Source organism: Sinohyriopsis cumingii, chromosome 16, assembly GCF_028554795.1.
Source record: "Sinohyriopsis cumingii isolate HCF-2022 chromosome 16, ASM2855479v2, whole genome shotgun sequence".
Taxonomy (NCBI): Eukaryota; Metazoa; Mollusca; class Bivalvia; order Unionida; family Unionidae; genus Sinohyriopsis; species Sinohyriopsis cumingii.
Genome location: NC_142976.1, coordinates 64,231,008 through 64,245,822, shown reverse-complemented (window position 1 = coordinate 64,245,822; position 14,815 = coordinate 64,231,008). Strand labels below are relative to the sequence as shown.

General features: G+C 33.9%; 1 protein-coding gene across 1 annotated transcript in view; it reads right to left on the bottom strand.

Annotated features, from left to right (window-relative positions):
- Positions 1–7,437: 7,437 nt before the first annotated feature.
- Positions 7,438–14,815, bottom strand: part of LOC149780590 (ribosome quality control complex subunit TCF25-like) — a 46,622-nt gene continuing 39,244 nt past the window's right edge. Inside the window, exons 15-17 of the mRNA XM_089937706.1 lie at positions 13,601–13,677; positions 12,856–12,931; positions 7,438–9,052 (exon numbers count right to left, since the gene is read on the bottom strand). Of these exons, the coding sequence (XP_089793832.1) occupies positions 8,876–9,052; positions 12,856–12,931; positions 13,601–13,677 (330 nt within the window). The 3' untranslated portion in view covers positions 7,438–8,875. The remainder of the gene's footprint in view (positions 9,053–12,855; positions 12,932–13,600; positions 13,678–14,815) is intronic.

Below are 14,815 nucleotides of genomic sequence, written 5' to 3'. Positions count from 1 at the left end.
ATAAAAAGCCCAAAGTCATCCACTACATAATAAAAAGCCCCAAGTCATTCACTACATAATAAAAAGCCCGAAGTCATTCACTACATAATAAAAAGACCATGTCATTCACTACATAATAAAAAGCCCATGTCATTCACTACATAATAAAAAGCCCCAAAGTCATTCACAACATAATAAAAAGCCCCAAAGTCATTCACTACATAATAAAAAGCCCCAAGTCATTCACTACATAATAAAAAGCCCCAAGTCATTCACTACATAATAAAAAGCCCATGTCATTCACTACATAATAAAAAGCCCATGTCATTCACTACATAATGAAAAGCCCCAAAGTCATTCACAACATAATAAAAAGCCCCAAAGTCATTCACTACATAATAAAAAGCCCCAAAGTCATTCACTACATAATAAAAAGACCATGTCAGTCACTACATAATAAAAAGCCCCAAAGTCATTCACTACATAATAAAAAGCCCCAAGTCATTCACAACATAATAAAAAGCCCCAAGTCATTCACTACATAATAAAAAGCCCCAAGTCATTCACTACATAATAAAAAGCCCATGTCATTCACTACATAATAAAAAGCCCCAAAGTCATTCACTACATAAAAAAGCCCATGTCATTCACTACATAATAAAAAGCCCAAAGTCATTCACTACATAATGAAAAGCCCCAAAGTCATTCACTACATAATAAAAAGCCCCAAGTCATTCACTACATAATAAAAACCCCATGTCATTCACTACATAATAAAAAGCCCCAAAGTCATTCACAACATAATAAAAAGCCCATGTCATTCACTACATAATGAAAAGCCCAAAGTCATTCACTACATAATAAAAAGCCCATGTCGTTCACTACATAATAAAAAGCCCATGTCATTCACTACATAATAAAAAGCCCCAAAGTCATTCACTACATAATAAAAAGCCCCAAAGTCATTCGCAACATAATAAAAAGCCCCAAAGTCATTCACTACATAATAAAAAGCCCCAAAGTCATTCACAACATAATAAAAAGCCCCAAAGTCATTCACTACATAATAAAAAGCCCCAAAGTCATTCACTACATAATAAAAAGCCTATGTCATTCACTACATAATAAAAAGCCCAAAGTCATCCACTACATAATAAAAAGCCCCAAGTCATTCACTACATAATAAAAAGCCCGAAGTCATTCACTACATAATAAAAAGACCATGTCATTCACTACATAATAAAAAGCCCATGTCATTCACTACATAATAAAAAGCCCCAAAGTCATTCACAACATAATAAAAAGCCCCAAAGTCATTCACTACATAATAAAAAGCCCCAAGTCATTCACTACATAATAAAAAGCCCCAAGTCATTCACTACATAATAAAAAGCCCATGTCATTCACTACATAATAAAAAGCCCATGTCATTCACTACATAATGAAAAGCCCCAAAGTCATTCACAACATAATAAAAAGCCCCAAAGTCATTCACTACATAATAAAAAGCCCCAAAGTCATTCACTACATAATAAAAAGCCCCAAGTCATTCACTACATAATAAAAAGCCCATGTCATTCACTACATAATTAAAACCCCATGTCATTCGCTACATAATAAAAAGCCCATGTCATTCACTACATAATAAAAAGCCCCAAAGTCATTCACAACATAATAAAAAGCCCCAAAGTCATTCACTACATAATAAAAAGCCCAAAGTCATTCACTACATAATAAAAAGCCCCAAGTCATTCACTACATAATAAAAAGCCCCAAGTCATTCACTACATAATAAAAAGCCCATGTCATTCACAACATAATAAAAAGCCCCAAAGTCATTCACTACATAATAAAAAGCCCCAAGTCATTCACTACATAATAAGAAGCCCATGTCATTCACTACATAATAAAAAGCCCCAAGTAATTCACTACATAATAAAAAGCCCCAAAGGCATTCACTACATAATAATTACATAATAAAAAGCCCAAAGTCATTCATTACATAACAAAATGCCCCCAATTCATTCACAACATAATAAAAAGCCCATGTCATTCACTACATAATAAAAAGCCCATGTCTTTCACTACATAACAATTACATAATAAAAAGCACAAAGTCATTCATTACATAACAAAATGCCCCCAATTCATTCACTATATAATAAAAAGCCTCAAGTATTTCACTACATAATAAAAAGCCTCCAATTCATTAACTAAATAATAAAAAGCCCCAAAGTCACTCACTACACAATACAAAGCCCCAAGTCATTCACTACATAATAAAAAGACCCCAGTTCATTAACTAAATAATAAAAAGCCTGATCTCATTTGTTATGTAATAAAATGCCACCCCCCCATTTATTCGTTACATAATAAAATGCCCCAAGTTTTTACTACATAATAAAATACCATTCATTACATAATACAATACCCCAAGTCATTCACTACATAATTAAATACCCCAAGTCATTCATTACATAACAAAATGCCCCCAATTCATTCACTTCTTATGTTACTGTGTTTAGGCTCGAATAAACAGTAACAAAAGAAAGAGTGAAAACAACAAGCCTTGAAATATTCAACAAATAATTTGTTTGCCTGGAAAAAATAAGAACTTATGGTTTTAAGAATCAAATCCAAAAATAAACCAAGAATAATCCAGAAAGTCCTAATAGTGAAATGTTCTAATGAATTCAAATTTGAGTCCTGACGAAGAATCCAAGATGGAAGGCGATGATGTATACTGTAGCTATTATTGTGCTGTTGTGTCTACAGTTCTGTGTTATTCACAAACAATAATCTGGTGTTTGAATTTCCCAATAAAATTTAATGAAATGTCTTTGTCCAAGAATTCTGTATGAGCACTCACATATTTCCAGGTAAAAGAATTATCCTTTGGAATCCAAATAATTTGAATAAACATTAAAATGTTAACTCCAAAATGGCACATCAAAGAAACAACTTTTTTGTCCTAGTGTTTTCAAGGCCAATTGAGAATTACTTCTATAAACAAAGATTATACAGTAATTTGAAATGCAAAACAAATTCCCAGATGAGGGTCAACTTTCCAGAATCTTCGAGAAGTATTTACATCTAAAAGCACATAGTTCTAGTATGACCTTGACAAAAACCAATCATTTTACTCTAAGAATAGGATAAAAATAAAAAGTTGTTTACTTCTCTCACTGATTTCTAAATAAAGGTTGGGAACTAGGTCAGCTTTAGGTGATTACAACTGAAGAGTCAAGGTAAAACTATTTTCTGAAAAAATATCAAGTTCCTAGTAAACAAAACTACATTATTTTGATATGTAATGAAATTAAAAATAAAAGGATTTTAAAACTTACAAACAATTAAATTAAATCAAATATAAATTAAATCAAATATACAAAACACACTACATAATAAAATGCCCCAGTTTATTTACTACAAAATAAAATGCCCCCAATTCATCCACTACATAATAGAATGCCCAAAGTTATTTACTACATAATAAACTGCCCCAAGTTATTTACTACATAATAAACTGCTCCAAGTTATTTACTACATAATAAACTGCCCCAAGTCATTACTAAGTAATAAAATACCCACAAGTCATTCATTCCATAAGACAATACCCCAAGTCATTCACTACATAATTAAATGCCTCAAGATCTTTCACTTCACAATAAAATGACCCCAATTAATTTGCTACATAATAAAATGACCCCAAGTCATTCAATAAATGATAAAATGCCCCAGGTTATTCGCTATATAATTAAATGCCCCCAAGTCATTTACTACACAATAAAATGCCCCAGGTTATTCACTACATAATTAAATGCTCCCAAGTCATTTAACACATAATAAAATGACCCCAAGTCATTCAATAAATAATAAAATGCCCCAGGTTATTCACTACATAATTAAATGCTCCCAAGTCATTTAACACATAATAAAATGCTCAAGTCATTCACTAAATAATAAAATGCCATAAATAATTAAAAACAATAAAATGCCTCCAATTCATTTACTACATGATAAAATGCCCCCAACTCATACAATACACAAGAACATGCCCCCAAGTCATTCACTACATAATACCTTATTCACTATATAATAAAATGCCCATAGTCATTCACTATATAATATAATACCCCCACCAATTTATTCACTATAGAATTTTAATGCCGTAAGTCATATACTACATTTTTTGTTCAGAATAAAAACTTATTTTATTTTCCGAAATGATAATGCTCTATGACTCAGAGCATTGTTTCAAAACAATGTCAATTGTGTGTATCTGCTTTCTACTTTATGCACTAGGACAATAAATACAATCTCAACTGGTACATTTTAATAAAATCAACAAAAGTGAGTGTTTTTAAAATATTTTAAAATAATGTAACTGACATCTTGTATATTTTTATGCACAATGTACAAATGGCTTGGAAAGTGCAGATAATACGATGTTAAACAGGTAGCAAATAACAATATCCCTCAAAATAAATTAAACCTTAATTAAAAATATTTACAGTCCTTTCCTATATTTCTCACAACAGAGAATCAATTAAAAAATTCAAAACATATGCAATTATCTTTTTAATGTTCATTCCCTATTGAAATGATTCTGCATCATGTGAGCTCCCTGCATGTTCAAAAATGTGGAACAGACCTGACATGCTAACAAGGAGAAAGAGGAGTCTAATCAAAGCAACCTATTTTCTATGGAAGGCATCCCATCATGCAAAGATGCTGCCAGGGTTTTACCTAAAGAGGGCACACACACACACACACACACATGCCTTGTCACTGAAACCAGATGAGTGAAGAAACAAAAACAAAAGGGAGTGGGAAATAGCCATAGTTCAATATTCACCTAACATTTGAAAATCTTTCTTTTCTCCTGCTTCATTTTTAAGGCTTTATTGAAATCAAATTCCTCTAAAAACGTCAACTCCAGTTTTATAAGCATTAAGCTTTGATTGTTTCCGAGCTTAATCTGTTCCTTACATGCATATGAACATTGTTCTGTGCTGAGAATCCCCTTTCAGTCTACTGTCTGAAGGGGCATATGCATTGCTAGCTTAACCAGCTTGTTTTGTATGGTTGTTATGTATAAAGATCAACAACTTGTTCTGTATGGTTGTTATGTATAAAGATCAACAACTTGAAATGTATAAAGATCCACAGCTTGTTCTGTATGGTTGTTATGTATAAAGATCAACAACTTGGTATGTATAAAGATCCATAGCTTGTTCTGTATGGTTGTTATGTATAAAGATCCACAGCTTGTTATGTATACAAATCCACAACTGGTTCTCAATGGTTGTTATGTATAAAGTTTCACAGCTTGTTCTGTATGGTTGTTACGTAGAAAGATCCACAGCTTGTTCTGTATGGTTGTTATGTATAAAAATCCACAGCTTGTTCTGTATGGTTGTTATGTTTAAAGATCCACAGCTTGTTCTGTATGGTTGTTATGTTTAAAGATCCACAGCTTGTTCTGTATGGTTGTTATGTATAAAGATCCACAGCTTGTTCTGTATGGTTGGTATGTACAATTCTCCACAGCTCATTGGTATTGTGTTGGATATCTCTGCTCCAAAATAAGACATTCACTAACAATTACTCTGCCAATGTTTTACATGGTTTGCTAAATACTATGCCAGATGTTGACTGCTATGCCAGATTTCTTATCTGTTCCATAATAATGTCCATCAATGCCAATGTCTTTTGGGTAATAAGAAGGAATCTTGTTCAAAACAAATAGATGCATCCTCACTTCTTAATTTCTTTATAGATTCTTATTTAATTTTTCTTAACCCTCGAAGTTTTGATGATTTTGATAGTCCCCACTGATTTTGCAAGATAAAACCCTACAGATAAATTAAGAGTTCAATATATCTCTTTTTTGAAGCCATAGTGTTGGATTATATGTTTTTTTGTTACTGCTATCAAGCCAATATCGAAATACATGCTTATCATGAAACATGGCTATGTGATAAGAAATAATCATGTCAGTTGCACGCAAATCATATTATCTGGGGTGGGCATCCTTAAACAACTATAGTTAATATTTTGTATCAACTCTTGAATTTTCTTGATGTGTATTACATGTACGAGGTAGTATTATTTCATTTCCAACAATCTCTTTTTTTTGTTCATGTGCTGTTTTGCCTTGAAAATAGTATCTTTAAAAAGAGATAAAAGAAGGCATTTAAATTGTTCAACCCTACCACATACTTCATAGTAAGACTTATCAATAAATTATTCAATAAATTTAAAATATAATTTTACAATTTCTATGCCATTATATTAAGATTTAATTAAATCAAATGATATAAACTTGCTCCTAGAAGTGGTTAATGAATACCAAAACCTACAAGTCAACTTAAAAACATTCAATTTTCACTGCAAAATTAAAGCCGTCATTAAGTTTGCATTGAAAGTAAAAAATTAAAATTTTAATAAATAAAAACAAAATGTAAGGAATGTGGAAGTTGAACCAGGTTCTCCTGTATGTAAGGCACTCACTTAACCAGATGAGCTACTTAACCCCACTAAACATCAGGTCTGATGGACAATTACATACAGTGTCAACTATGTAGCTTGACATCAAGGATATTCTGCTGAATTCACGTCTAAAATTAAATTTGTAGCGGTGTGAGTAAAAATTGATTCAATGAAATTTCTTAATATATTTCCAGTTTTTCCTGACTCGTTTGATATTTAGTAGTTTTATTTATGAGTCGCAATTATCTCCCGCAGATGACTGCACCTATGCATAACAGACATGTCGCAGTTATCTCCCATGGATACTAATAGAAATGATGCATAACAGACATTAGTAAAAAAAAATGTGTAAATCTTTTATAATATATTCTCTTTGAAAAACTAATCTGATATCTAATCTTTCTTAAAGCAACAGCCTCATTTCTGTCATATGATAGGAATTTTCAGGTTTTTTCAACAACAAATGAGAAGAAAAGTTAGCAACTGGCAATCCATCAAATTTCGCATGATTAGCTCCAATAACAAGATTGTGTCGTACGCTGTTACAAGACAAAATGTGGAATAACTCTTGAGAAAAATTGTTGAAGAAATGTGAATTGTTGATATGTGAATCTCCATTTGATGACCATAAGTGTTAATGAGTGCAGACAGAAGAACATATTGATGGATGGATGAACGGCCATAAGAATAAGACTTTAAAGAATGTCTCTTAATCCCTTTCAAATCCCTGCTAGCCTCCCTCTTCAAAAAGTTGAGTCATGTGAATGAGTGTGAACCAAGGAAAAGAAAAAGTTGAATAAGATTGTTTAAAACACTCATAATTTATTTATCTGTGTTTTTAAAGGATATTACTGCAAGGAATAAAAATAAAGATGTGAGCAGTAACGTGCAGATGAATTTCTTTACCCATAGTCGTTCTCTCAATATGAGGTGTAGATGACAAAAACAACAAATGCTAAATAATAAAAATTTTATAATATTTTATTTGTCCAACATCAGTACAACTTTTTTCCATGATGATGTTACGAACATAAGTCTGTCCACAACTGATGCACAATCTATCAAATTTTCTTTATGGAGCAAGACTGAGTTTTGAGTTTGAAGTTGCTTAACTGAACATATATTATGCAATTTCCAACACACCAGCGCATTTTAATGGTTGTGTTTTGCGTAGAATATAAATCTTTGTTTTACCCAAAGCCATTGATAATTCAGTGGAGTGAAATATAATAAATAACTTCAATGCCACATTGGCCGAGTGGTCTAAAGCGCTCCCCATTACGGATCACTGCCATCTATCTCAGCGTGGGGTTGAGTCTATGATTCGGCCAATGTGGGTATGCGAGAAAGCTTGCCAGTAGCTTCTTGTAGGTCGGTGTTTCTTCCCCTGGTTTTCCTGGGTTCTTCCTCCACCATTAATACTGGCTGCCATGCAAAGCTTATCGTGTGCTGAAAAATGACATTAAACCCCACAACAACAACAACATCAACAAGATAACCATGAAATTCAAAGTTAATTTTCAAGGCTTACGTGGCCATGTGGTAAAATGGCTGCCTTGCATTAAACTGACTCTAGTTCCAATCCAACAAGGCGTGAATAATTTTTGTTTTCTTAATGTGCAATTTTACTTTGAATTTGGATGGAAAATTATGTAACTGATTACATTGTCTTTTTGAATAATCACAAATCACAGAACATAAACAGTAAATCACAGACATCGAACGGGATTCAGTACTACTACTTCAATCTGTTATTCAGACAACACAGACAGTACATCTTGCTAGCCAGTACTTTTAAGCATAAAATTAAATGAAGATCATGCTACAATTGATTAATGGATACACTACATCTCATGGGAGAAAATATAGAGTTTTACAACCACTCAATGAAATATATCCACTATTCACTTGTTTGAAGCAAATATCCTCTGGATAAACAAAATAACTGACACATTACCACAAACAGTCATAAAATTTAACAATTTATTTTTTCATAAACATGGGGGCTAAAAACAGCCATTATTCAACATAGTCATTTGCATCATAATTTCAAATGTACACACAATATTCATGCATTTCATAAGTCTTCAATATTTCAGCTATCATAGAAAACTTGTACACTTATCTGTAAATATTTCAGTAACAGTCAATATAATTAAGTGTTAATATCAGATGTTTGCTTTTCTCCTAATTGTCTCTGTAAAAAAAATGTTACAGCATTGTTAATAAATGCATACAAGTAAAAACTGGAGGAAAAAACTCTTGACTTATTGCCAGATAGGTTTCATAAAAAACTGAATAGATTGTTGCTGACACATGCAACATTTTTCTGACTCTTATGAAGCCAAACCAAAATATTTTGATAATCTTGTCTTCATACACATTTTCTCATCTATAAATTTTAATCAAAGTCATTTTCTTCCTCCTCCTCTTCCTCCCCCTCTCCATGCTGGTTTTCTACTGGAGGGTCAATAGGTCGAATATTGTTCAGCAGATCTCTCATGGCATCCATCAAAGCTCCTACCCCTTGACGCAGCCGTTGACCCCCAACAGCACCTTCCTCCACCGGAACTGGTGCCTGAAAACAGGATGACAAATTCCATATAAGGAAAGCACCTCCAACACGTGTGAAGTCCCTCCACTGCACCAACCAAGTAATCTCTATCTTCAACTAATGGATTACAGAGTCGTTAATGTTTCGAGTGAGGTAAGCCCTGTGCGAAAGAATTCACACAAATTCTTGATATGAACATATAAAAAACTTTAGGAGTTTATGCTTGTCAAATTGACTGAAGAAAGAGACAAAGATAAACACACAGATGGGAAAAATGACCACTATGTTTATTACATTTGTTAAACTTTTGCCAGTAAAAAGAAAATGTCCCTGAAGGTTTCTAATCTCAATCAATTTCAATATTGGAACTAAATATAAAGAGTCCTTTCTGAACAATGCAAGCCTATGTGCAGCAGAAAACTTAATGCCATTTCAGTTCAAATATATATATATATATATATATATATATATATATATATATATATATATATATATATATATATATAGGCATTCTCATGAGACCAACACAAGCTTGTGTGCAGCCATTTCAATTTAATAAATATAAGGAGTCCTGACATGACCAACACAAACCTATGTGAAGTCATTTGAATCAAAATAAATACAAGTCCTTACAAGACCAACACAAGCCCGTGTACAGCCATTCCAATCTAAATAAAGAGGCCTCACAAAACAAACAAGCCTGTGTACAGCCATTCCAATCTAAATAAAGAGGCCTCACAAGACAAACAAGCCTGTATACAGCCATTCCAATCTAAATAGAGAGGCCTCACAAGACAACACAAGCCTGTGTACAGCCATACCAATCTAAATAAAGAGGCCTCACAAGACAAACACAAGCCTGTGTACAGCCATTCCAATCTAAATAAAGAGGCCTCACAAGACCAAAACAAGCCAGTGTACAGCCATTCCAATCTAAATAAAGAGGCCTCACAAGACCAAAACAAGCCTGTATACAGCCATTCCAATCTAAAAAAGAGTCTTCACAAGACCAACACAAGCCTGTATACAGCCATTCCCATCTAAATAAAGAGGCCTCACAAGACCAACACAAGCTTGTATACAGCCATTCCAATCTAAATAAAGAGTCCTCACATGACCAACACAAGCTGGTGTACAGCAATTCCATTCTAAATATAGAGTCCTGACAAGACCAACACAAGCCTGTGTACAGCCAATCCAATCTAAATATCCTCACAAGACCAAACACTCAGGACTCATTATTTTGCATTTTTCTCAAATGCAGTATCCGATATAATACTGTACATGGATTGACCCTGAATCCATTACATATACTTGGAAGAGAAATGGCTTTAAAAAAAGAAGACATTAATTTTTGTAGATAAAAGGTAACTTTCTTCAATGTTTCCAGTTCAGTTCAACCAACATATGTTCTGCTCTCCAATAACCTCTTACCATTTACACATATAAGTCCTATATACTGTGCATGAACAGTTATACAAACCTCTCAGGTGATTGATCCATCATTGTATGTGAAAGTGGTCATATATGGTATGCTTGGATATACTTATTTTGTTAACCTGATAGTTAACAGTTCCAAAGAATGATTCACTAAATGAGACACACTAATGAACGTTAAACTACCAAAATGACACCTGTATTAAAATGTGTGTGTGTATGTGATTGGAATTTTTTAATGTAGCTTCAACAATTTTTCAGTCATATCGCTATGATGTCTGCAGTGTGGCAGTTTATACTGATGTCTAGCACTGAGGCATCATGTCCTACCCAGTCACATTATCCTGACACCAGGTCAAATAGTCCTACCACTAACCTCTAAATGCTTAGCACTAAGTCAGGCAGCTGCTTGTACCATTTTTGAAAGGCTCTGGTATGACTCACCTGGAATTTGAACCTCCTGAATCTGATGCAGGTGCTGTAACCGCTTGGGCCATCAGAGTGGTCTATTACACGAATAAAGCCAGCAAATGTGGTCCTTACAGCACAGTTTCAACTTCAATAACAATGCTACAATTAACAAGTGTTCCCTTACAAACTTATGATGAAAGTTTAAGTATATTTAGTGGTGCTTTGAATTATGATTCATGACAACATAAATTTGGTGCTGTTTAATTACTCTGCCCATCAAAAACTCACATGAGGATTAAAGGGAATAAGCATGATTAGACAGTAATAGTTTGATTTGGTTTTTTGGTTTAATGCCATCTTTCAGCACCAGATAGGCAATACATGGTGGCCAGTATATATTTGGTGGAGGAAGAATCCAAGAAAACCTAGACAATAACCACTGGCCCAACGAAAGCTTACTGGCAAGCTTTCTCACATTCCAAAGCAGGCTGAACAGGATCTCAAACCCTCACGGACAGAGATCAGTAACCTGTAAAGGCAAGTGCTTTAGACTACTTGGACAACCAAGGCCCCAGAAGGGTAAACAAAATTGGAACCTTTTACATGGATATGCTTTTGTGCATTTACACCACCAACATGGCTTCCCAAACAACAGACTAGAAAATACAATTTGTTTTACACAAGTTTATGGAAAGAAACTTATATGCATTTCCATCAATATTGATTTAACTTAAATAATTTTATGTTAAAATATTACATCATCATAATCAATGGGTAAGATCTGCATATGGATCAATTAGAAACATGTCTGAGCAAAGAGGTGGGAAGGGAAAAACAGAACAAGTCTAGGCAAAGGGGGTGGGAAGGGAAAAACAAGAAGTCAGGGCAAAGGGGTGGGGAGGGAAAAACAGAACAAGTCAAGGCAAAGGGGGTGGGAAGGGAAAAACAAGAAGTCGGAGCAAAAGGGGTGGAGAGGGAATAACTGAACAAGTCAAGGCAAAGGGGGTGGGAAGGGAAAAAGAAGTTGGGGCAAAGGAGGTGGGAAGGGAAAAACAGAACAAGTCTGGGCAAAGGGGGTGGAGAGGGAATAACAGAACAAATCAAGGCAAAGGGGGTGGGAAGGAAAAAACAAGAAGTCGGAGCAAAAGGGGTGGAGAGGGAATAACAGAACAAGTCAGCAGTATTAAATTACTAGCTTACTTGGTGAATAATGGAGTTTCAAAATGTTGCACAACAGAACCATGCTGGCAGTGATATACCCTGTAGCCATGACATATATATGGATATAAATTTATTTAAATATACTCAGTGGTTAAAAAAGCTAGTACCCAAACAAGGATGCAAGCCTGTGAATATTTTTCCTGACCATGACAATGAACGTGGAGAGATGTGGTGAATAACACGCCATCTAGACGTGATCAGTCTCTAGCTCAATTTTCATCAAAAAAAAACTCAGCATTTCAAACATTACAAACTGGACAAGGACTCAGACAACAAATCAGCTTTTTCCATCCCACGACCTTGCTCTTTGACCTTGAGTCTAATCATAAAGACCTGGGCAAAATTTTAGCAAATTCTCTCCAATATTTGAAATAGCATGGACCTGGACAAAAACATGTTAATGGACCAAGGGATGCATGGCAGTACAATGCTATACAATAATACAGAGAAGTGTATGAAAACACACAAGACTAGGACTTAATGAAGTACACAAATGCAATAAACTCAGCTTGGTACTTTACAAAGAAAATGTACAGTTACTGTAGCAGACAAATACCGATGAAGTATGTAAACTTAGCGACAATGAAAAAGACAAATTTGTTCTACTTGTATCTCTTTAACTGAATATATTACATCAGGTTTAGTCCAGTAAACATTATCACATTCATTAAAGTGTTTTTAGGCACTTGGAAACTGTTTATGAAAAGATGTTTGTCTAAATACAATGAAAGAGTATCTATTTTTATCAGGTTACTTACGTCAGGATTAAAATTGGGTAGCAATGACCGCAGAAACAAGCTGAGAGGATTCCCATTTAAATTAGTTCGTCTGGGTCTAAAATAATTGATAAAATCTGATTAGCACAGATCATTCAAACATGCATTAAATATAAGACATTTTTCAACTTAACTAGAAATGTGTCCACATGACATGGGTGCATTAATCTGTTGCATTTCTAGTTGAAAACACGAATGTGTGACTGACGCTTTTAACAAAGGTAATGGGTTATAGTGACCTAATTGAAAAATCTATAAATTGTCACTGGCATTCTAACAAATGTAAGATTATTATTTTTTATGGGGTGTGTACTCAGAAATGTAGTTGAATGGTTTTGTGATTATTGTCTGTACTTAATTTTTGGATGGGGGAAGAAGGTCCAGTTATTTGGACAGAAAGATCACTATTGACTGGGTCTTTAAATCTGATCTGTAGTAACTACATAATCCATGAAAATTGGTAAGCCATGAATAGTGAATTCCCATATATACTCACTTATATGTCGAGTCCAACCCTGACGCTAATGTGCCATAACATAATCCACTAGCAGATTAGGGTCTATTGTGTTTGCTTCTTATGATTACTCCTTAAAATCTGCAAAGACCTAGATCTGCCAGCACATTATGTGATGGTAAATATGGGTCTGTGCCATTTGACTCAACTTATAAGGAAGTATATATGGTATCAGTAACATGAGAATGGTACCTATCTGTTACAAGACTTTACCTGTCTGGCCGGCTGTAACCCGATACAGAGTCCAGTGGAGGTAAGGGGTCATAGCTCAGGACAGTGCTTGCGACATCCTGAAATGAACACAAAATTAGGACATGTAGTCATTACTACAAAAAATGTCAAACTTATATTAGTGGTAACTTCCACATAAGGTCACCTGCTTGATCCCAACTGTTTGCTACATCCCTGTCCTGTATATGACAGTTGGCTGCTGTATGCAGTCAGTGATCACTAATATGGTAGCTGGCTGCAGTAAGTAGTCAGTGATTACTATATATGGTAGTTGGCTGCTGAATGTAGTCAGTGATCACTATATATGGTAGTTGGCTGCTGAATGTAGTCAATGATCACTATATATGGTAGTTGGCTGCTGAATGTAGTCAGTGATCACTATATATGGTAGTTGGCTGCAGTATGTAGTCAGTGATCACTATATATGGTAGTTGGCTGCTGAATGTAGTCAGTGATCACTATATATGGTAGTTGGCTGCTATATGTATTCAATGATCACTATATATGTATCACAAAAACAGTTTCTGTAAATAATTGTCAAGTTGGCATACATTTATGCATTTTCATGTCTTAAATGTTTACACTACAGTTTTCACTCTATTGACTTAGGAATGAATACAACGAAAGCAGACCTGTCATCTATTTTTTTATACTCAGAATTCAAAATATCCTTTTAAATATGTCTTCTGAAGCCATTTGTGTATGGATACCAAAACGTTTTTGTCAAAATATTTTGTTACTGCCTTTTAATTTTCAGATATAATTTTTAAATATTTTTTTTACAAACTTATGTTTTTTGTCACCTAGTTGCAAAATGATAAGACAAATGAGACAGAGTAAGTGCACTCACCATCAGTTATATGTATGATTTAAATTGTCACAAATCTGCAAGAAATTCGTTTCACTATTCATGATATCACTGACACCGATACAATAAATACCATTTGTATAAAACTATTTTACTCACCTGCGCAGAACATAATCCCAAACTGTATAAACATTTAGAAATATATGTCACTCTATTAAAATGACCTGACAAAGTCAAAACTATCATGTAAAAAACATGTAGTAGAAAACCCTGCAACAGGTCAAATACAGATCATGTAAAAGATTCAGTGGATAATAACATTTATAGAAATAGCCTGGTAAAATATTGGTACTTATTTAATATTTTTATATATTGCTATAGTTTTATAG